This window comes from Carcharhinus amblyrhynchos, chromosome 4 (assembly GCF_965287045.1).
Source record: "Carcharhinus amblyrhynchos chromosome 4, sCarAmb.v2.hapA, whole genome shotgun sequence".
Taxonomy (NCBI): Eukaryota; Metazoa; Chordata; class Chondrichthyes; order Carcharhiniformes; family Carcharhinidae; genus Carcharhinus; species Carcharhinus amblyrhynchos.
The window spans coordinates 74557949-74581125 of NC_137327.1; the positions used below are offsets into that span (position 1 = coordinate 74557949).

Genomic DNA, 23177 nt, shown 5'->3' on the forward strand with positions numbered 1-23177 from the left:
AAAATATACATTATGGGGTGGACAATATGTTGGGTGTTTCATTATATCATGTACAATGATCTAAAACAAAAGTCCACCCACGTACAACATCCTGGGGGTTACTATCGACTAGAAACTGGACTGGACGTGCCTTATAAATACTGTAGCTACATATGCAGTAAGGCTCAGACAATATTCAGGCTTGAGCATGTAACATTTATGCCATGCATGTGCCAGGCAATGAGCATCTGCAACTAGAAATAATTCAACCATATCTTCTTGATATTATGTAATTGAATTCCAAGTACCAACATCTTGTGGTTAATTTGACCGGAAACTGAATTGGAACTGTTATATAAATATTGTGGCTACAAGAGCAGGTCAGACACTAGAAAGTCTGCAGCAAATAATTCACCTCCTGAATCCTCAAAGTCTGTCCATTAGCAACAAGGCACAAGTCAGGAATGGAATGGAATACTTTTCACTTGCTTGGATGAGAACATATTGGAAGTCGTGATTCCTACATTACAACAGTGACCCACACTCAAAATTATTTAATTGGAGAACACTCTGGGATACAGCTATTATATAAATGTAATTCTTTCCGTGTTTCAAATTCCCCATTCTCTAGATCCACTCTGCAACCTCACTCTGGGTGATGGACATTTTGAAATCGTTAATACAACATGGCTGCATGTAAACAATGAAACTTGTCCAAATGGATCAGAAATCTACCTTCCTCTCCAGGGACCAAGTGAGCAATATTGGGAGTAAGTAAATTGCTTCAGAACATTACAGAACTGTACTAGCAGCTTCATCTTGGTAATTGTAATTGGGTGAATGTCTCACATAATGAGGCACAGAGAAACTGATAGGCACAGGAAGTTGATAGTTTGGGCATAGACAAATGATTCTCTAACTGTGTTTGCCAAATGGCATATTGCCCCCATGGTGCCAGATTAAAGCAGGTGCATGATATTCTGTGAGGAAAATGGAAACAGCCAGAGGTCATAGTCCATATTGGGACCAAAGATATAGAGCACGATTTTACAAACAAATTTCAATAAAGTCTGAAAGCAAGTGTTAACTGTCATTTTTTTTTTTAGCGCACCACACACAGCAATCTTACAACACTGAGTGCAATGAAAGAACCTTGATGCAATTCTTGCCAGCATGAACCCTGCCGGTGTGTAACTCACCCAAAGTGGCCACAGTTGTGTGGCATTAACAAGGGAAAGCTGCATATAAGCACTAATGATGAACCAGTCTGTCATGCCAAGTAGATGGTACTGCAAAGAGCTACCCCAAGAGGTGACTCCCTCGTGAAAAGAGAGCTGCGCCATTGCTGAACACTGTAGAGGAGAGGAGGGATGTTTTGTTTTTCCCTAGAACATGCGAAAACCCAGGGGTCGGGTTGGCAATGAGGCCTGTGAAGCAGTGACCATTGCAGTGAATGCCCATGCACTGGCATGGAGGACTGGCCACAAGTGCTGGAAGAAAATGAATGACCTCGTTCAGGCAGCAAGAGTGAGTGTTCATCCCATCCTGTCATCAGTCCCATCCAATACCCTTGCAATGTCCATATCAATCCTAAACCACCGCCTCCCAGCCCCACCAGCAGCACCACCCTCCCCCCCCCCCCCCCCCCACCCCCGCGGCCACCACCATCCCTGACACCTCGTAGCCTTCCAGCACCTGACCAGCTGACACCCTAGCATCTTCCTGCAACCCTTCTGGCACGCCCCCACCCTTTCCCTGCCCCAGCCGCTGCTTGCTGAGGCACAGCCCCAACAAACACTGCCCAATCGACCTTAGCCTCCACATCCTGTGCCCTCCCAGCCATTAGGCTTTCAATCCTCCCTTCTGTCCCCACAGAATAAGATGGCCCATAATCACCGGCAGCGACACAATACCGGAGGTAGGACCCCCGAGCTTTGTATCCTCACTGTCTTTGAGGAAAGAGCAGTGAGCTGTTGGGGGAGAAAGAGGATAGTTCCATGGCTGATGGCCAGGTCGGGGTTAACGTAGTAAGAAGTCTCACAACACCAGGTTAAAGTCCAACAGGTTTATTTGGTAGCAAACACCACTAGCTTTTGGGGCTTTGCCGTTTCAAAGCCCCCAAAGCTAATCGCATTTGCTACCAAATAAACCTGTTGGACTTTAACCTGGTGTTGTGAGACTTCATACTATGTTTACCCCAGTCCAACGCCGGCATCTCCACATCAGATCAGGGTTAGGCATGGAAGTGAGGATCCAGAAATCCTTTATGCATATGACCTAACTCAAGTAAGTTGTGATCTGTGCAGACATTTGTCCCTGCCATGCACTTACCCATGTATCCCTTGTCGCAGGAAACAACTTTGGTGCGCCCAGCCCACCAGGAGTCACTGCCCCCCACCACTGCTCCAGCTGAGATGCCTGATGACAGTGGCGAGGACACCTCAGAGAAAGGCCCTGAGGAATCTTCTGAGGCCAGCACCATACATTGGACACAAACACTAACCACATAATCGATTAGCACAGATGCAATCACCACAATGGACATGTTTGCGGTGAGGCTTCTGGGGAAATCTCTGGTGTGCACAACACAGTCTTTAATGTATATCAGGTGGAGGCAGGAACATATGCGTGTTCAGGCACGCAAAGGTCTGCCAGAGCCATGGACATAGGTGGAGGGTACCTAGGTGCCAGGCCACTGGGATTTATTCTGCTGAAGATGCAGCAGCAGAGCCGGGGATTGCAGGAGGGGCTGCCAGCAACACTCAGCAAGTGCCAGGCTGTTTTGAGGAGTCCAACAGCCTTCAGGTGCAGGAACTAGTATGGCATTACATGGCATGGCATTACGTGGTACTCAGGCCATCACTGCAACTATGGCATCTCCAGGGAAAGAGCATCACAGGCCACAGAATGCGGAACACACTAACTGCCTCTAGTTCTGATGTGCATCCTGGGGTCACCTGGATGAAACATAAGCCACGTAAAAGAAAGAAGTTGTAAGGTCACCAAGAGGATAGGGGTAAAGGCATGCATTACAGTTAAGGATAGGGTCATATGTACTGTTAAAATTGGCTAATAAACATTATTGCACCCCATAGCTGTGATTAATCTGTCTATGATCCACCTCCCACAGGGATGACTGCACCCCAACCGTATCCACAGGGGCTCAGAGCATTGTTCTGCATGAGAAAGGCCCTCCGGACCACTGAGAATACGATCCCCAGTTCTCAGTACATGTCATGATGTGGGTATGCCGGCGTTGGACTGGCGTAAACACAGTAAAAAGTCTGACAACACCAGGTTTTAGGTTGGACTAAAACCTGGTGTTGTCAGACTTTTTACTCAGTACATGTGCCGGACCCTTGACTGCAGTGGCACTCCAAGCACTCATCCAGAGCAGTCCCAGTCGACAGGGCCCCATGAGCACACAGAACCACACAGCCCTGAGACCGCATCCTCCGACCTCCTCCCACTAGGTGACGAGCGTGCCACTTAGGGCCCTCTGCACATTTGGCATTCTGGCAACGGCGGCCAGTCCTGCAGCCTGGGCTTCTTGCTGGGCCCGACTCATGTCAGAATTGATGTACTGAGCTGCCCAGGCACATTGGGCTTCCGTCACCTGGTGGACACAGTTGTGGACCGAAGACTGGGAAATCTTCTCCTCGGGCTACTGGGCACAGTCCATGAGGTTATCCATCCAGTACCCTCATTCCCTCCTGGCAACTCGTGTTCCCATGAGTCTGGATGCTGGCACTATCCCTGGTGTCATGCACCACATCAATGTGTTGCTGGGGAGGCACATAGAGTATAAAGGTGGTTATGAAGGTGCCCCAACAAACTGCCCAACTGACCTTACCCGCGACATCCTGTGCCTTCCCAGCCATCAGGTTTTCAATCCTCCCTTTCATCCCCACAGGATAAGATGGCCCATAATCGCTGGGAGCAGCAGAATATCAGATGTAGGGCCCTCGAGCTGCGTATCTTCACTGCCTTTGAGGAAAGAGCAGTGAGCTGTTGGGGGAGAAAGAGAACAGTTCCATGGCACTCTCTGAGTGGTTCAGGGGCACAACATATATATGAGAACCCCACCCCTGGAGCATAAACATGGGTGTAGCCACTTGGATGTCTGCTGCCATGGCTGTCGGCATGGCTTACAGTTCAGATAGCTGATGGCGAAGCACCCTTGTTACCAGCACAAAATAGGTTCTCATTGAAGGCAGCAGTGCAGAGTCCATACAGTGTGAGGAGCCGTGTTAACACCTGCAGCGCTCCCTTGACTGGGGCAACAGCTGCCTGGTCTGGTTCTTGTAACTGTTAGTGGGGCCTGCATGGAATGTCAGCAGAAATCAGAGAGTCTGTCCAGCAAACAGATGGCACGGTAACCAGTGCGACATTAGTGGAGTTGGCATTCGACTGCATGTACAACCGGTGGTTGGTCAGTGGGCAGGGGGAATGCAAACATGATCCCCAAGCCGGCAGCAAACTCCAGTCTAAGGATCCCTAGACTGGCACGAGCCCCACCCAATCCCTGCACCCATGCAAACCCCCCTACATGGCAGCAGCTGAGACATCCTCCCATACTCAGTGATACTCATTTCCTTGTTCACCTTCATCACTGTTGTGCTTGAACCATACAAAGAGCAGCTGTGATTCACGCTGAACTCACAAATGATATTTAAATCCATGCAAGTGTATGCTAATGTAGCCCACACCCATTTTGGGCAAGAAGCAATTCATGGCCAGAAAAAGTGGCTGGGGAGATCAGTAACGGCATCAGACTGGGCACGTTTCTGATTTCTTACTTTGTATGCTATCTTATCACCTCACCACCCTGATCAACAGGGCTGGACGAGGTGGGAGGATCGTGGCCATAGGGAGCAGCTGTGTTGCTTTTCTTCAGGCCATGTTCAGGCAATGTTTGAATTGCTAAGAAAAAGATTGATAAATGGTACCTTAAATGTCGTTATCTCAGGCTTACTCCAAATACAGTTTAGGGAGGGCTTTTACAAATTTGCGAGGGAGAGGAGAAACAGAAAATAGCGAAGAGATGTAAAAATGAACCCAGAGCAACAGCTGTAAAATTAGAAATGAAACTAAAAGTGACAAAAATTGCAGAAGTAGTGAAGGAAGAATTAAATTTTGTCAGTCAAAAGGGGAAGCAAGAGTGGCAATACTGATGAAGGTTGATGTTTGAGTTCAAAATGGAGAGGATTAACCAGGTACCAGGTCTGAATTTATTGTGTTTATGTTGTGGAACAGAATGAGTTGTTACATTGGTCGAGGCTTTTCTTTTACAGAATGCAAAGTATTCAGAAGGAGATGCATGAGGAAATTTGTCCAAAATCATGTAACGAAAATAGAGTAGTAATACTCGACTTTATTTTCCGGGTCCACATTAGCTTAAGAATGTGTTAATGGTAGAAAAAAGAAGATATCAACACATGCACAGGAGAACTTCCTCAATCAATCTGTCTCCAGTCCAACAATGAAGGAGCAGTGTTGGATTTCACTTTGGAAAAAGAAACCAGCAGAGTGATGTTTTAGAGTAGGGAATCATCGAGCCAACGGTGAGCAAAATACCATCTGGCTTAACGTTCAGTTGTGTAAGAGCAAATTTCAGTGATGTACGAAGGGATCTAGCAGAGTTAACTTTGGAAAAGGTAGTTCCAGGGTAAAGCAGAAGTAGAAAATTGAAATTTAAGGTTTGTTTTTAAGTTTATTTATCAGTGTCACAAGTAGGCTTACATTAACAGTGCAATGAAGTTACTGTGAAAATCTCCTAGTCGCCACACTCCGGTGCCTATTCGAGTACACTGAGGGAGAATTTAACATGGCCAGTGCACCTAACCAGCACATCTTTTGGACTGTGGGAGGAAACCAGAGCACCTGGAGAAAAACCATGCAAACTCCACACAGGCAGTGACCCAAGCCTGGTATCAAACCCGGGTCCCTGGAAGGTTACTCAGGAGAGACAGTTCAGTTGCAAAACATGGCAAATTTCTTAGAAGAACAAAGATACAACATCTAATGCATCCTGGATGACAAAGAAAATAAAAGTCAGGATAAAACAGACAATGGAGATTCATGACAAATATTCAAACAAAAATTCAATTAATAACCAGGAAGAATATGGTAAGAATAGCAGGAAATTGATCTGTAGAAAGCCGAAAAATCCAAAATATGAACAGAATATTGTGGAGGTGACTGGCTTCTCACTTGCCAGCTGGAGAGACCTGTGTTGCCACGTTTAGGCAAGGCCCCTTGAACCATAAGTGAATCAGGCAGTTGAAAGGCCATCAGTATCAGAATCCCAGGGGCTGATGTCCCACCAACTAAGAGATGCTTGGCAACCAGAGGTTGACATCTCTGACATTGTTACCAAGGAGGAAGTGGCTGCTGCCAGAGCAACACCCACCAGAGGTCCATGATTGCAGAGTGACCCTGGCATGGGGTAAGTGATGGCCAAAGAAGTTTTATAGGGCAGAGGTCATGGGATGAAGTGGGGGAGAGGGGGTGAGGGTTGGTCACAAGGACAGAGTGAGTCTCCCAGTAAGACTCCTTTTCCTGATGCTGGGACCCTCAGTCACAGCCTGTGAACCTCCACATCCCGTTCCCACCCCTCAAGACTACACGTAACTCACACAGGGTTATTTATCGTATTCTGCACATGGTGACAGCTCCACCTGCAGCCGGATTAATATAAGCAGTGGCAGGCTGAGGCCTTTAAATTGTCATTAATTGCCCACTTAAGGATCAACCAATAGACAGGTAATTCGCCCATTACTTCTGTTACTCTCTACACAGGTGCTATCTGCCCTGCTGAATGTTTCATGTTTTCTCTTTTTATTTCAGATTTCCAATGTCAACAGCATTTTGCTTTTGTATTGTCCATTCCATGTCTAGCAATTCTTTGATTTGATTTATTATTGTCACATGTATTAGCATATAATGAAAAGTATTGTTTCTTGTGTGCTATACAGACAAAGCATATTGTTCATAGAGAAGGAAACGAGACAGTGCAAAATGTAATGTTGCAATTATAGCTAGAGTGTGAAGAAAGATCAACTTAATGCCATTCAAATGTCTGACGGCAACAGAGAAGAAACTGTTCTTGAGTCAGTTGGTACGTGACTTCAGACTTTTGTATCTTTTACCTCATAGAAGAAGGTGGAAGAGAGAATATGTGGACTGCTTAATTATTGCTGGCTGCTTTGCCGAGGCACTGGGGTGTGTAGACAGAGTCAATGGATGGGAGGCTGGTTTGCGTGATAGATTGGGCTACATTCACGACTTTTTGTAGTTTCTTGCGGTCTTGGGCAGAGCAGGAGCCATATCAAGCTGTGATACAACCAGAAAAAACGCTTTCTAGGGTGCATCTGTAAAGGTTGGTGAGAATCGTAGCTGACGTGGCAAATTTCCTGCCTTCCTAGAAAGTAGAGGAGTTGGTGGGCTCCCGTAATTATAATGTTGACATGGGGGGAGACCAGGACAGGGTTTTGGTGATCTGAACACCTAGAAACTTGAAGTGCTCGACCCTTTCTACATCGTCTCCATTATCACAGACAGGGACATGTTCTCCTCTATGCGTTCTGAAGTCGAAGACGATCTCCTTCGTTTTGATGACATTCAGGGAGAGATTATTGTCACCGCACCAGTTCACCACATTCTCTATCTCATTCCTGTACTCTGTCATTGTTTGAGATCTGATCCACTGTGGTGGTGTCATCAGCAAACTTGAAAATCAAATTGGAGGGGAATTTGGTGACATAGGTATATAAGGCGTATAGTAGGGGGCTGAAAACACAGCCTTGTGGGGCACTGGTGTTGAGGATGATCAAGGAAGAGGTGTTGTTGCCCATCCTTACTGACTATGGTCTGCGAGTTAGGAACTTCAGGATCCAATCGCAGAGGGTAAAGCCAAGGCCCAGGCCACGGAGTTTGGAGATGAGATTTGTGGTAATAATAGTGTTGAAGGCTGAGCTGGAGTCAATAAATTCTTGCATTCCTTGGGTCCTTCTCTGTCCTGATGGCAGAAGGCTGGTTGCCATAAACACAAAGAAAAAAATATCAAATTTGATTTCAATAATTGTCTAAAACCTGAACTTTATGTAATGAACAGTATCTTGGCATGAGATGTTTTCATTTTTCATTTTTTTTCAGTAAGGTGGCTTTGCGGCGATCAAGTTCAATCGATGAAACTGGGGAGATTGTCTGGTACTTAGCTCTGTGTTTGCTTCTGGCCTGGATTCTAACTGCGATATCAGTATCGAGAGGAATCAAGTCTTCAGGAAAGGTAACATGATTGACGATGATTAGTGTCAAACTATGACAAAATAAACATTTCTGTAACAATAAAACTCAAATTTATAAATCATTTGTGAAGTGAACTGGTTTATCTCACGGATGATGTTAACCATGACTGTTAGGGGAGTGAAAGAGCCATAATTCGTGAGCACTGGAGGCCTGAATGAATTGTGAGGATTTTTCTCCTGAAAGACAGCAGTTGATCAGATATTTTTCCACACCTTAAATCTCTAATCTAATTTTGTGCTGAAACTTGCGAGAAATGTGAGCTGATAAATGCATTCCAAGGGCAATGGGATATCTTTGTGAATTTGGAGAAAACTGCGCATCTCTAGAACCAATAAGATTTATAAATTAGGAAAACATCTGGGGGATAACTAAAATGGAGAGTGAATTAGAGTGGTAAATCAGATAAAATAAGAAATAAAGATAGGGAGAGAAAGCTTATATTAAGAGAAAAAGAAGAAAGAAATAAATCTGAAGTAAATAAAAAAATTAAAACTTAATTTGTTTAATTTCTGAAAACAATTTTATTATCGATTTTCAACTCCGCAGTTTAAATTTTTCAATGTCAGTGTCCAAGTGGTTAATTGGCATTGGATTAACAAATTATCACATTGGTTTAAAGGTGTTTATTAATAGAGATAAAATAACAGGAGGCGAAGAGCAAGACAAACAGTAGATTGGCGTAAATAAATCAGTAAATTTGGAAGATTTCTAACTGCTCACGTCTCAGCTACTTTTGTTAGTAAAGCAAGAATAAAAATAATAGGATATACCAGATGAATATGTGGCTGGAGAAATGGTGTAGGAGGGAGGGATTCTGACCTGGGACATTGGGACTGGTTCCGGGAAGGTGGGACTAGTACAAGCAGACACGTTACATCGGCACAAAACCAGGACCAAGGTCCGTAGGGTGCGGGGGAGGGGGGAGTATGTGAAATCTGTGCTGCAGAATGGAGTGCTGCAGTGATATGAAAGGCTGCCAGGTGACCAGGGGACATGGAGATTAAAGTAACCTGCCCAGTTCAAAATTTGCACAGCTAACAGGTAAGAATGCAGATGTTAATCGCAGGGCTGCCTGAAATCACCGGCCAGGGTGACCTTGAGGTCTGCCAGGGCTGGAAGAGGCAGGCCAGCCACAAAATTCCTATCTGAGGGGAGAGTAATGAGGCCAACCCCTTCCCCCCACCCCCCAGCCCAAACCCACAGAACCCTTCAGAGATACTTGGCAATGGTAGAGAGGCAAATGGCCACTGGACCTGACGCATCCAGTGTCCCAGTGCCAGAACGCTGGTGACAGTACACTGCACCGTTTGCACTACTTTGTCATGTGGCCTAAAGGGTGGCTTGAATAGGTTTCTGAGGGGAAGGGGGCCTGAGTGTAGAGTCTGGGTTATGGGGGTCTGGTCACCCTCATGCATGCATGATGTGGGGGGGTATCCATTATTTATGAATCGGGGGCTGGATGCCCCTCTTTGGTGAGGGGTTTGCTGGTGCTCACCTGGTCAGTGGTGGACAGGAGAGGCACGATTTTTTTTTTGGAGGGTATCCTTTAGAAATGACACAGCAATCTTGGAACAGCAAGTCTGGCTGACATGTTCCCTGAGTTCAGCTCAAGAGCATCTTCCAGGTGGGGGAATCGCACCTGACAGAGCTGCTAACGCCAGTGGGAAACACTCCAGGTTTCCCGCTGGCATGGGCACTTAGTTCCAAATCGGGAAAATTGTCGCCATAGTAAATGAATTAATAGCACAAAAAAAAGACTGGTTATTATGTAGTTGCAATTACAGAGACATGGCTGCAGAGTTACCAAGGATTGGATCACCCAAGGATCTTAATTAATACAAACGACAGACAAAAAGGGAAAGGAGGTGGGGTAGTACTTTTAGTAAAGGAGGAAATCGATAGTGAAGAGGGATATTGACTTGGAAAGTCATGATGTGGAATCTATATGGGTAGAGATGTCCTTGCACTAAGAGCTATAAGTATACATTTTCAAATTTGCCAAAATAATGGTGCAAACCTCTTCCGTTTTCTTCGCTACTTCAGCACTTAGAGGGAGTGGGCTTACCAGTAAGATCAGGCGAGAAATGAAAAACGGTTTTTCACCTCTTGCAACGTTACCGGCACAGATTTGCCCACAAAATCGTGCCCAAAGAGGGCTATCATCTGGACTCCCTTGCCGTTACCTGCACACTGATTGAGGTCCTCACCAGCGAAGATCATGTATGGTCCCCACCAACAGGGACCACACATAACATCCTCACCGTTGGGAACAGAGGCCATTGAACCCTCCCCACCGGTGGTCAGGGGCAGGGCCAGGCAGTGTTTGCCTGGCACTCTAGCATTGCCAACAAGGTGTGGGGGGTGATCCTGAGAGAAGGCAGGACCATGATGGGGGGAGGCAATGGGGGCAATTCCGTGAGGGAAGGGGGATCTCTGCAGGAGATGTTTGATCAACTGGGGCAGCAATCGGGTGGGGAGGGACAATCAGCCAGGCCAGCAATTGGAATCAGATGGCAATTGGCCGGGGCAGCAAATGGGGGTTATGGGTGATCAGGGAGGACAGCGATCGGGGAGTCAATGTACAGAGAGGTGATCAGCGGGATGGAGTCATTGTGTGGAGGAGGGCTGGTGTCGAGGATCCCCCTTCACTTTGTATGCTGTGTGTACACAGTGCATTAGGAGATTGGGGCACCTGCGTAATGACACCCCTGGAGCTCTGCAGCCGCCTTCATTTTTTTCAACTCGCCGAAAAATCAAGAATGAAACTTTCTGTTTCTGTGCTCGTTCAGGCCTGAGAAGTTCTTTTGTAAGATTACAGATTACACCATTAGAATTTGTTTCATAAGATCGCACCCTTAGAATCTTCGGAAAGATCTGGCTCCAAAAATCTGATCCGCGATAGGCAAGAATGGGATATCTATCTTCCAAGCCCTGTTTTGTCGTGGAATGGCTTCAAGCCCTCTTTTGCTGCAAATCTATTAGCATAGAAATGACTATATTTAAACGTAGATACGCAATTTGGTTTGACTGCTACCATCCTCCCAGATGCATCCCACCTTGCCGGCGAGACATCACACTAGCGAGATTCACTAATACCATGCAGTGGCGGAGACCCGGCATCATGGTCAAATTAGGGGATCGGAGGCCATTGAAGCTCCTGGGTCGTCGGGGTATGGTCAGATAGTGCCCACCGGGATGTTCCAACGTGGCTATGCCCATCAGGCACTCTGGCAGTGCCCAATTGACACCCTGTCAGTGCCCGGTTGAGCACCATAAGTGCCAGGAGCAGTACCAAGGAGATTGGCCTAAGGTGGGGGTGGAGCCTGAGTGGGGGTGGGGCTGTGACAGGGAGTATGCACAATGATGAAAAGCTTATGCAAGGGGGAACTCTGAAAGGGGGTGGTCATCAAGGGGGGAGCTCTCCAAGGGGATGGGTCTTATGCGGGGGAGGCAAGCAGGGGTGAACCACAGAGTCGCTCATGAGGGTGCCATGTCAGGGGTCCGCCAGGGTACTTAACAACAGGGTCCTGATGCCCCGATGTGAGTAACACGTGAGTGTAGCAACGCTACTGATGATGGGAGGGGCTCCGTTATCCAAGAGAGGTGGGGGGAGGTCCCCTGGTGCACTAGTAGATCAAGATGCCCTGTGCCATGGCACCCAACAGCTCTGAAGCCGGCTTCACCGGCGTACCTCTGCTCCACCTGCCTTAATGGTGTAAAGCTCCCAGCTATCAAAAAAATTGACAAAGTGTTGAAAGATTGAGAATCACTGACCAGTTACCCTGACGTCAGTACTGGGGAAGAAGTTAGATACTATTATAGAACATGTGATTACAGGACATTTGGAAAGCATTAACAGAATTGGATTAAGCCAGCATGGAATTATGAAAGACAAATCACGCTTAATGATTCAACTTAAGTTTTTTCAGGATGCAACTAGTAGAATAGATAAGGGAAAACCAGTGGATGTAGTTCATTTGGACATTCAAAAGGCTTTTCATAAGGTTCCTCATAAGAGGTTAATGGGCAAAATTCAAGTATATAGCATGGGGGTAATATATTGGCATGGACCAAGAATTGGTTGACAGACGGGAAATAGAGCTAAATGGGTCTTCTTCCGAGTCATGATGTGGCTATGCCGGCATTGGACTGGGGTAAACACAGTAAAAAGTCTGACAACACCAGGTTTTAGTCCAACCGATTTATTTGATAGTAAACTCACAAGCTTTCGAGGGGTTTCCCTCTTCAGGTGAATGGAGAGTTCTGGCCTCAGACAGAGCATATAAAGCACAGACAGTTTACAGATTACTGATTAGAATGCGAATCTTTACACCTAACCTGCTGTTCAAGTCCTAAAGTGGCCGACAATGTGTGTGGAAGGAGCACTGATCACAGGTTAAAGAGATGTGTATTGTCTCCAGACAGTACAGTAAGTGAGGTTTTGCAAACCCAGGCAAGTCACGGGGGTTACAGATAGTGCGACATGAACCCAAGATCCCTGTTGAGACCGTCCTCATGTGTGCAGAACTTGGCTATCAGTCTCTGCTCAGCGACTCTGCGCTGTCGTGTGTCGTGAAGGCTGCCTTGGAGAATGCTTACCCGAACGTCAGAGGCTGAATGCCCATGACCACTGAAGTTGGTCACCCCCAGCTTTTGTCGCGACACTACGGACTTTCTACAGAAACTCAGCACACATGGAGCAGTTGAACCAGGGACACTCCTCGTCACAATGGATGTCTCAGCGCTCCACACCAACGTCCCCCACAACGATGGCATTGCTGCGACTGCCTCAGTACTCAATGCTGACAACTGCCAGTTTCCAGATGCAATTTTACAACTCATCCACTTTATCCTGGACCACAATGTCTTCACCTTCAACAACCAGTTTTTCATCCAGACACACGGAACAGCCATGGGGACCAAATTTGCACCTCAATATGCCAACATCTTCATGCACAGGTTCGAACAAGACTTCTTCACTGCACAGAATCTTCAACCGATGCTATACACTAGATACATCGATGACATTTTCTTCCTTTGGCCTCATGGTGAACAATCACTGAAACAACTATATGATGATATCAACAAATTCCACCCCACCATCAGACTCACCATGGACTATTCCCCAGAATCAGTTGCATTCTTGGACACACGCATCTCCATCAAGGATGGTCACCTCAGCACCTCACTGTACCGCAAGCCCACAGACAATCTCTCAATGCTCCACTTCTCCAGCTTCCACCCTAAACATGTTAAAGAAGCCATCCCCTATGGACAAGCCCTCCGTATACACAGGATTTGCTCAGATGAGGAGGATTGTGACAGACACCTCCAGACGCTGAAAGATGCCCTCATAAGAACAGGATATGGCGCTCGACTCATAGATCGACAGTTCCGATGCGCCACAGCGAAAAACCGCACCGATCTCCTCAGAAGACAAACACAGGACACAGTGGACAACAAAGGGTACTCTGTCCAGTACTTCCCCGGAGCGGAGAAGCTACGACATCTTCTCCGGAGTCTTCAACATATCATTGATGAAGACGAACATCTCGCCAGGGCCATCCCCACACCCCCCACTTCTTGCCTTCAGACAACCACGCAACCTCAAACAGACCATTGTTCGCAGCAAACTACCCAGCCTTCAGGAGAACAGTGACCACACAACTTTGCCACAGCAACCTCTGCAAGACATGCCGGATCATCGACATGGATACCATCATCACACGTGAGAATACCATCCACCAGGTACACGGTAAATACTCTTGCAACTCAGCCAACATTGTCTACCTGATACGTTGCAAGAAAGGATGTCCCGAAGCATGGTACACTGGGGAGACCATGCAGACGCTACGACAACGGATGAATGAACATCGTTCGACAATCACCAGGCAAGACTGCTCCCTTCCTGTTGGCAAACACTTCAGTGGTCACGGGCATTCAGCCTCTGACCTTCGGGTAAGCATTCTCCAAGGCGGCCTTCACGACACACGACAGCGTAGAGTCGCTGAGCAGAGACTGATAGCCAAGTTCTGCACACATGAGGACGGTCTCAAAGGGATCTTGGGTTCATGTCGCACTATCTGTAACCCCCGTGACTTGCCTGGGTTTGCAAAACCTCACTTACTGTACTGTCTGGAGACAATACACATCTCTTTAACCTGTGATCAGTGCTCCTTCCACACACATTGTTGGCCACTTTAGGACTTGAACAGCAGGTTAGGTGTAAAGATTCGCATTCTAATCAGTAATCTGTAAACTGTGCTTTATATGCTCTGTCTGAGGCCAGAACTCTCCATTCACCTGAAGAAGAGGGAAACCCCTCGAAAGCTAGTGAGTTTACTATCAAATAAATAGGTTGGACGAAAACCTGGTGTTGTCAGACTTTTTACTGTCTTCTTCCGAGTGGCAGGCAGTGACTTTTGGGATGGTGCAGAAATCAATGCTTGGCCCCAAATGTAACATTTCCAGGTTTGCTGATGATACAAAACTTGGTGAAATTGTGAGTTGTCTGGTAGATGCGAGGAGGCTTCAAGGTGATTTAATCAAAATGATCGAGTGAGCAAACACATGGTAGATGCAATACAAGTTGGCTAAAAGTGAAGTTATATACCTTGTTATTAAAAAAGGAAAGGAAAAGTAGAGTGGAATTTTCTCAAAAAATTATGTGTGTAAAACAGACGAAAAAATAGGAGGTGTTCTCTCTTTTTTGTTCAGAGAGGTAAGTAATAGGAATTTACGGTTCACAATGTACAATACAGAAGCCATAATATGAATCTCACTAGTAGGGGGATAGTGGAATCTCAACTCGCCTGTGAGCCAGCTACTGAGCTCTAGGGCGCCATTGTGCAGGCGCCCCGATCTCCCTTCCTGGATGCAAGCTGATTTCGTCAGCAGAACATGGCCAGCAAGATCGGGAGAGCCGAGAAACTGGGCACGAACCTAGTTTTTCACTCTCATCCTATCTTACTGGCTCGCCACACTGGTCAATCGGTGTAGCAAGCTGGTACGATCCTGCCTGTAGTATCTAAATGGTGATATCATGTAAAGTATAGATAGATGAAGGGATCTGGGTGTCCTTGTCCACCAGTCATGAATGTGGAGTAGCAGTTGCAGCAAGAAATTAGGAAGGCAAATGGTAAGTTTATTTCATGGCAAGAGAGTTTGAGCTCAGAAGTAGGGATGACTTACTGCAGTTTTACAGGGCCTTGGAGTATTGTGTGCAGTTTTGGTCTCCCTACCAGAGGGAGTATATCCGAGTTGACTGGACTGATACCAGGGTTGGTTGGACTGTCGTGTGAGAAGAGGTTGGTTTGACTGGGCTTGTATGTACTAGAATTTAGAAGGGTAAGATGGGATCTGATTGAAACACAAAAAATTCTAACAGGACTGGACATATTATTTAGATGCTGTGAGAATGTTTTCTTTGGCTGGGAAGTCTGTATCTGGGGATGTAGTTTCAGGATACAAGATAGACCATCTGGGATTGAGATAAGGAGAAATGTTTGTAATTTTCATAAATGACCTGGATGAGGAAGTGGAGGGACGGGTTGGTGAGTTTGCTGATGACACGAAGGTTGGTGGTGTTGTGGATAGTTTGGAGGGATGTCACAAGTTGCAGCGTGACATAGATAGGATGCAAGCCTGGGTGGAGAAGTGGCAGATGGACTTCAACCCGGATAAATGTGTAGTGGTCAATTTTGGCAGGTCAAATGGGATGAAGGAGTATAATATCAAGGGTAAGACTCTTGGCAGTGTAGGGGATCAGAAGGACCTTGGGGTCCGGGACATTAGGACTCTTAAATCGGCCTCACAGGTAGAGGATGTGCTTAACGAGGAGTATAGTGTACTGGCGTTCATCAATCGAGGAATTGAGTTTAGGAGTCGGGAGATAATGCTGCAGCTTTATAAGACCCTAGTCAGACCCCTGTTGGAGTACTGTGCTCAGTTCTGATCGCCTCATTACAGGAAGAATGTGGAAGATGTTGAAAGGGTGCAGAGGAGATTTACAAGGATGTTGCCTGGATTAGGTGGCATGCCTTATGAGGATGGGTTGAGGGAGCTCGGTCTTTTCTCCTTGGAGAGACGAAGGATGAGAGGTGACCTGATAGAAGTGTATAAGATGTTGAGAGGTGTAGATCAGGTGGATTCTCAGAGGCTTTTTCAAGGGCTGAAATGGTTGCTACGAGAGGACACAGTTTTAAGGTGCTGGGGAGTCGAGTTAAGGTACAGAGGAGATATCAGGGCTAAGTTTTTCACTCAGACGGTTGTGGGTGAGTGGAATCGCCTGCTGTCTGTGGAGGCAAATTCGATAGGGTCTTTTAAGAAACTTCTGGATGAGTACATGGGACTTAATAGGATTGAGAGTTATAGGTAAGCCGAGTAGGTAGGGATATCATCGGCGCAACTTGCGGGCCGAAGTTTTTCTACGTTCTATTAAATGTCTTCACTCAAAGGCTCATAACCTTGTGGAACTCTCTACCGTAGAAGCCTGTGGAGGCCAAGTCACTGAATAAATTCAAGAATTTTTTTTAGATTTTAATGGCAGGAAGGGATATGAGGAGAAAGAGAAAATATGGTATTGAGGTAGATGATCAACCTTGATCATATTGATTCTCATTCAATTGACTATTGAAGGGCCAATTAACTTGCTCCTGGTCCTAGTTACTATGTTTATTTTGCTGTTTGAATTGAACATAAGTAAAAGTGGCCCAGATTCTCCTACCTCTCCCACAGCTGGGAGGGAAATTTGGCTGAGCGCCAAATTCTCTATTCCTGTTGGCAGTAGCAGTGGGGTATGAACGACTGGAGAATTCCAGCCAGTATTTATCATTATTTTTACAGCAAGATTCTGCCAAATTTTGTGCCATTTAAATTTAAGTACCAAATTCAATGTTAACTATACTTTAAAACAGTTATTCTCTCATTATTTATGGTTTGTCATTAGTGAATTCAATACAGGTTTATGTTGTACCAGCAATGCAGGAAAATCTAACAATTTACTCTCCATGGTCAGGTGGTTTATTTCACTGCAACATTCCCTTATCTGGTTCTCAGCATACTGTTAATCCGAGGTGCTACTCTGGAGGGAGCCTATAAAGGAATTGAATATTATATTGGAACCCAGTCAAACATCAATAGACTGAGAGATGCTGAGGTAAACACAGCAGGATAATCCGTAGAACTTCAAATGCATTCTTCAGTCAAATTGCTTCATGTTTCACTTTTATTTATGTTCCCGATTTATGACAAGTCTGAAGTAAAAGCTGTGTTGATTTTATATTGTTAACCTAAGGGGAAACTAATTTCAGCCATTGCATGTTAGTAGATAGCATGAGAAGGAAGTTACAACTAAGATCTGGTGATAAAAGTTAATGATTTTAATTCATGCTTTTTATAAATGGGATGGAATATGGTGGCAGAAATGAATGGTAATTAGATGAAACAATAATGGGATGAAATGGGAGATGATAGACTTATAAGGGATAGGGCAGAACATAACACTATACAGTACCTACCATATCATTTTAGTAGCTTCTAAACAATTCACCAATAAAATTCTTGGCTAAATATGTAAATATTTCATTCATCTATATGAGAGCTCACAAAGTAACAATTAAGTCAGCAATAAATATTTTGACATGCAATTGTGAAGGATGTGATAACAGGACACTTAGAAAGTATCAACAGATTGCGACAAAATCAACATGAATTTATGAAAGGGAAAACATTAGCTAGATTCTCTGGACCTGAAAACCTAGATTCTCTCATCCCACCAGGAGCAGACCACACCCATGAGTTTCCTGGTAGCGTGGAGCAGATTCAATGGGAAATCCAGTTGACAGCAGCAGGACCAGAGAATCCCGTCACCTGTGAATGGTGGGCTGCCTCCCACTGCCATGGCTGGGAGGAGAGAGAAACCCACCCCATGTTTGACAAATCAACTGGAGTTTTTTCAGAATGTACCTAGTAGAATAGATAAGGGTGAACCTTATGCATTTGTAGTATATTTGTCGTACAGTAGTGCATTTGGATACTTAAAAAGCTTTTAATAAATTCCAACATGAGAGGTTAACGTGCAAGATTAAAACATATAGATATTTTCAGATTGAAAATTGGTTAGCAGACAGGAAACAGGAGGAATAAATGGGATTTTTTTGAAGTGGCAGTTAGTGACTCATGGGGCCCACAGCGATTAATGCTTAGGCCTCACTAGTGAAGATGTATAGCAATGATTTGGGTGAGAGAACCAAATGTAATATTTCGAAGTTTGTTATCGATATAAAACTTGGTGGGAATATGAGTGGTGAGGCGGATGTTAAAAGGCTACAAACTGATTCAGATGAGTTGAGTGAGTGAGCAAGTACTTGGCAGATGCAATTTGATGTGGATAAATGTGAAGTTATCCACTTTGAAGGAGATCCAGAATGGCAGCATTTTATTTAACTAGTGATAGATTGGGAAATGTATTGATGTACAAAGGGTCCTAGTATACCAGTCACTAAAAACAAGCATGCAGGTACAGCAAACAGTTTGGAAGCAAATGGTATGTTGGCCTTCATTGCAAAAGGACCTGGGTACAGGAGCAAGAATGTCTTATTACAGCTGTACAGAGCCTTGCTGAGACCAGACCTAGAGTATTATGTGGAGTTTTCATGAGACAGGATATACTTGCCAGCAAGGAAGTACAGCAAAGGATCACCAGGCAATTCTTGTGATAGCAAGACTATTGTACAGGGAGCAATTGAGTAGGCTGGGTTTGTATTCACTGAAATTTAGAAGAATGAGAGGAGACCTTATTGAAACATTTAAAATTCTAATAGGGCTGAACAAACTGCATGCAGGGATATTGTAAGCTCTGTTTTTTTTTGGCGGGGTATGTCTACAACCAAGGATCACAGTCTCAGGATAGAGGGTAAGTCATACAGGATTTAAATAAGAATTTTTTTCATTCAGAGGATGGTTAACCAGTGGAATTTTCTACCAAAGAATGCTGCGGAGGCTCAGTCACTGGATATATTTAAGAAGGAAACAGGTAGATTTCTGGATTCTAAAGGTATCAAGGGAGATGGGGAGAGCATGGGACTATAGTTCTGAGACAGCTTCAGACGTGATCATATTGAATGGTGGAGCAGGGCCAAAAGGCCTACTCCTGCTATTTTCTATGCTTCTATATTTCTAATTTATTAACATTGAGAGTTAATATTTAATTTTAACAAAACTCTGATGGACTTCTGATGCACCTTAGATTTGTGCTTCTTTCACCAAAGGTGACCCTTAATTAAAATAAATCATAAGTTGTTTGAAAACATAGCAGTGCAAGGTATTTGAGCCCCAAAGGGAATTAGACAGGGAGACAGTGTGAATGTCTGACTATTTAAGGAAGACTGTATTGGCTAAAAGAATTTTCATTCAGTCAGCTCCCCATCAAGCTCTGGTGCTGATTCCCATGTACTTCTCATTGTCATTGCAGTTTTATCTACCATAGTTTAGCAAACTCAAGTAAATAGTTCGACAACAGATTAATTCTACCTTCTATTTCCCAGGTCTGGAAAGATGCTGCAACACAAATTTTCTTTTCGGTGTCAGTCGCTTGTGGAGGTTTAATAACCCTGTCATCCTACAACAAGTTCCACAATAACTGTTATTCAGATGCCATTGTTGTCTGTGTTGTTAATTGTGGAACAAGTGTGTTTGCTGGATTTGCCATCTTCTCCGTCCTTGGACACATGGCTCATGTACAAGATAAGCCAGTTCCAGAGGTTGCAAAGTCAGGTAACAGCAGCATCAATATCTCCAGTTAAAATGGTTCCGAAAGTATAACATAAAACTGGCCTTGCTCAACAATCTCAGCCATTCTACTCTGTTGACACAAACCAATTTGAACTGGAGATATTTTAACATAAATGTTCTAAAGTTCAAACAAACAACCACAGCACTGTCAAGCTGCTTGTAACTCATTAACTGGAGTAACTAGATCTAGCAGAAATATCAACCAGGTCACACACCATTAACCATCGATTAGAATATCAGATTCTGTTTGGAGATTGGATGATTCAATAGGTTAGACCTATTCTTGGATCTCAGAGCAAGCACTAATTCAGCTCACATTGATGGGACTAATGTCTTTCCTGACTGCTGAGTGTAAGAGACCTACTTGAAAAGAATTAAGGTATTCTACACTTTGGTCCTTGTGGGCAAAGGTCATGAAGCAAAAAAAAACACTGAATTAGTCGCATTACTCAAAGGACTCCAGGACAGCTGAACAATGAGAAAATGTAACACTACTGTAAGCTCTTCTGAGAGTGGGAATGAGGCACATTGTTAAGGAAGAATAGAGGGATTTTTACTCTGCAGATAAATGGATCCCTTAAATGGATTCTGCCCCATTCTCCATCACCGACATCACTCATCCTGATGGAAAGAAATCTAGGATAGCAGGTTGAACACAGAAATACTGAACAAAATGTAGTATTTCTTGGCAATCTAGATTCTAAAGTAATTAATAGGTTTTAAATAAATAATCTTAGTTTACAGTATCTTTCCTTAAGCATCATTAATTGCACCATTTCATTTCAATTCACTCTCTAGGTTTCAGTTTGGCTTTCATTGCCTACCCTGAGGGTCTTGCACATTTGCCAGCGGCACCCTTATGGTCTGTTTTATTTTTCGTCACGCTGGTTACTATGGGGCTCGATAGTGAGTTTGCAATAGTCGGTAAGAATAATCTTACTTTGAATTAATATTGGCAAATTCTCTGCTTTTGAGACTTGAGTGTGGAGGCTCCGTCAGTGCATTTCCCACTGGCCAAAATAGCAGGTCACATGCCAGATTCTACACTTGGAACCTCATTAATTATGCACAGAGTTCCCCTCTGAATCTCCTGGCAGTTCAGCTGCTGATTTGTCTGTGCACCAGCAGCTGACAGGTTTGAAGTCCTGATGCTATATCTAAATACCATCACTCTCTACAACTCAGACCATGGTGTCAGCAATCCAGAGGAAAAAGCCTCAAGAAATCTACTCCTCAATTTAACTACCTTCTACCCTCCTCCTGAACCCATCACTCACAGGGCACTCATGCCCCACTCTGTAGTTAATAAAGCCCACTAACACCTTTATTTTCTCAGGAGGCTAAGGAAATTCAGCATGTCCACTACAGCTCTTACCAACTTTTACAGATGCACCACAGAAAGTATCTTTTCTGGATGTATCATAGCTTGGTGTGGCTCCTGCTCTGACCTAGACTGCAAGAAACTACAAAGGGTCATGAATGAAACCCAGTCCATCATGCAAACCAACCTCCCATCCACTGACTCTGACTATACTTCCTGCTGCCTCAGAAAAGCAGCCAGCATAGTTAAGAACCCCATGCACCCCAGACATATTCTCTTCTACCTTCTTCAGGAAAAAGATACAGAAGTCTGAGATCATGTCCCATATGATTCAAGAACAGCTTCTTCCCTGTTACTAACAGATTTTAAATGGACATCCCTTATATTTAGTTGATCTTTCCCTTTACCCTAGCTATGACTACAATGCGACATTCTGCATCCTCTCCTTTCCTCCTGTATGAATAGTATGCTTTGTCTGTATAGCGAAACAATACTTTTCATTGTATATCAATACACATGATGGTAGTAAATCAAATCAAATCAAACAAGGGACCAGCAGTACAGTTCAGTTATGAAGACCAACTCGGCATGGAAATAGAGGTTAAGAACCAGTCTGCCCCAGCACAGTGATAAACATTGCATCAGGAGCAGCATAACCTTTTGGCAGAAAGGCTTTCTTGCACTCACCTCAAAGTGTCTTGTGAACTGAGGACCATCTTGTGCACACCACTCCAGATCAATCGAGTTTTAGACCATCACAATTTCATTCTTGATGTGACATAGGATTGGAAGGCCTGACGGGAAGCCCAGGGTGGCTGCTTTAATAAGCATTCATGAGATACAAATGAATGGAAATAGCATTCACACCATCAAGCAGCGGAAAGATCAACATGTCATTATCCCTGCCATGGGAGAATTGCAACATGATTTTATACCAGTAGCTTTCTGACTTTGTCTCCCACTAGATTTTCTGATCCTGCCTGTCAACAAGCCTTCCAATAGGCATGATGGAGAATTCTGCCCCACATTTCTGACATTTTACTGATCTATGTACATGGTCCTCTGAATTTTCCTGGACTTTCACTGTTTCTAGCTTTTCACCAATTAGTGTTCTACCTTTTGGGTCCAAAGTGAATGACTTAGCACTTGCCGACATTGATGGCTGTTTGCCACAGGTTAGTCTATTCACCTTACCAAACCACTTCTTAATTTTATGTTTCCATCTACCTCCCATAATCCTTTTCTGCCACTCACTCAATTTCCTAACCAGGACAATAATTTGTATCAAATTCTATAAGGTTCATCTGTAGCTGACAGTCTCTTGTGAGGAACTTCATCAAATACCTTCTCAAAGTTCATATAAATAAAATATCTATAGATATTGGCTTATCACTATTGTCACCACTTCAAAAAATTCAGTGCAATTGATCCATGCTAGTTATTACTGATGAAGAAAAAGTCTTCAAACTGTTAAATTGTCACCGTATCCTTCATTATCCTAATTTCCCAACAACAGATGTTAGGTTAACGGTCTGTAACACTCCAATTTCCTTCTTTCACCTTTTTTAATTAACAGAGTGAACATACAGGGTAGAATTCTCCAATGTTCCCGCCTGTGGTGGCCCAAAAGTCAACTTTTCGCCAGCTGCTGGTGCATGCCTTGGCAGGTCAGGGCACCCGCTGGAGGCCAACATGGAACTGATTTGCATCTCCCTAATAAGATGCAAATGGAGACCCAACCACCCATGCCAAACTCTCTGTAATGTCAACTGAA

The 23177-nt window shown here is 44.5% G+C and overlaps 1 protein-coding gene across 1 annotated transcript in view; it reads left to right on the plus strand.

The window, feature by feature from the left end:
- The window catches only part of LOC145342449 (sodium- and chloride-dependent neutral and basic amino acid transporter B(0+)-like), an 81118-nt gene that overhangs the window by 44995 nt on the left and 12946 nt on the right, over positions 1-23177 (plus strand). Inside the window, exons 6-10 of the mRNA XM_080188012.1 lie at positions 611-749; positions 8137-8269; positions 17306-17446; positions 19836-20064; positions 20881-21006. Of these exons, the coding sequence (XP_080044138.1) occupies positions 611-749; positions 8137-8269; positions 17306-17446; positions 19836-20064; positions 20881-21006 (768 nt within the window). The remainder of the gene's footprint in view (positions 1-610; positions 750-8136; positions 8270-17305; positions 17447-19835; positions 20065-20880; positions 21007-23177) is intronic.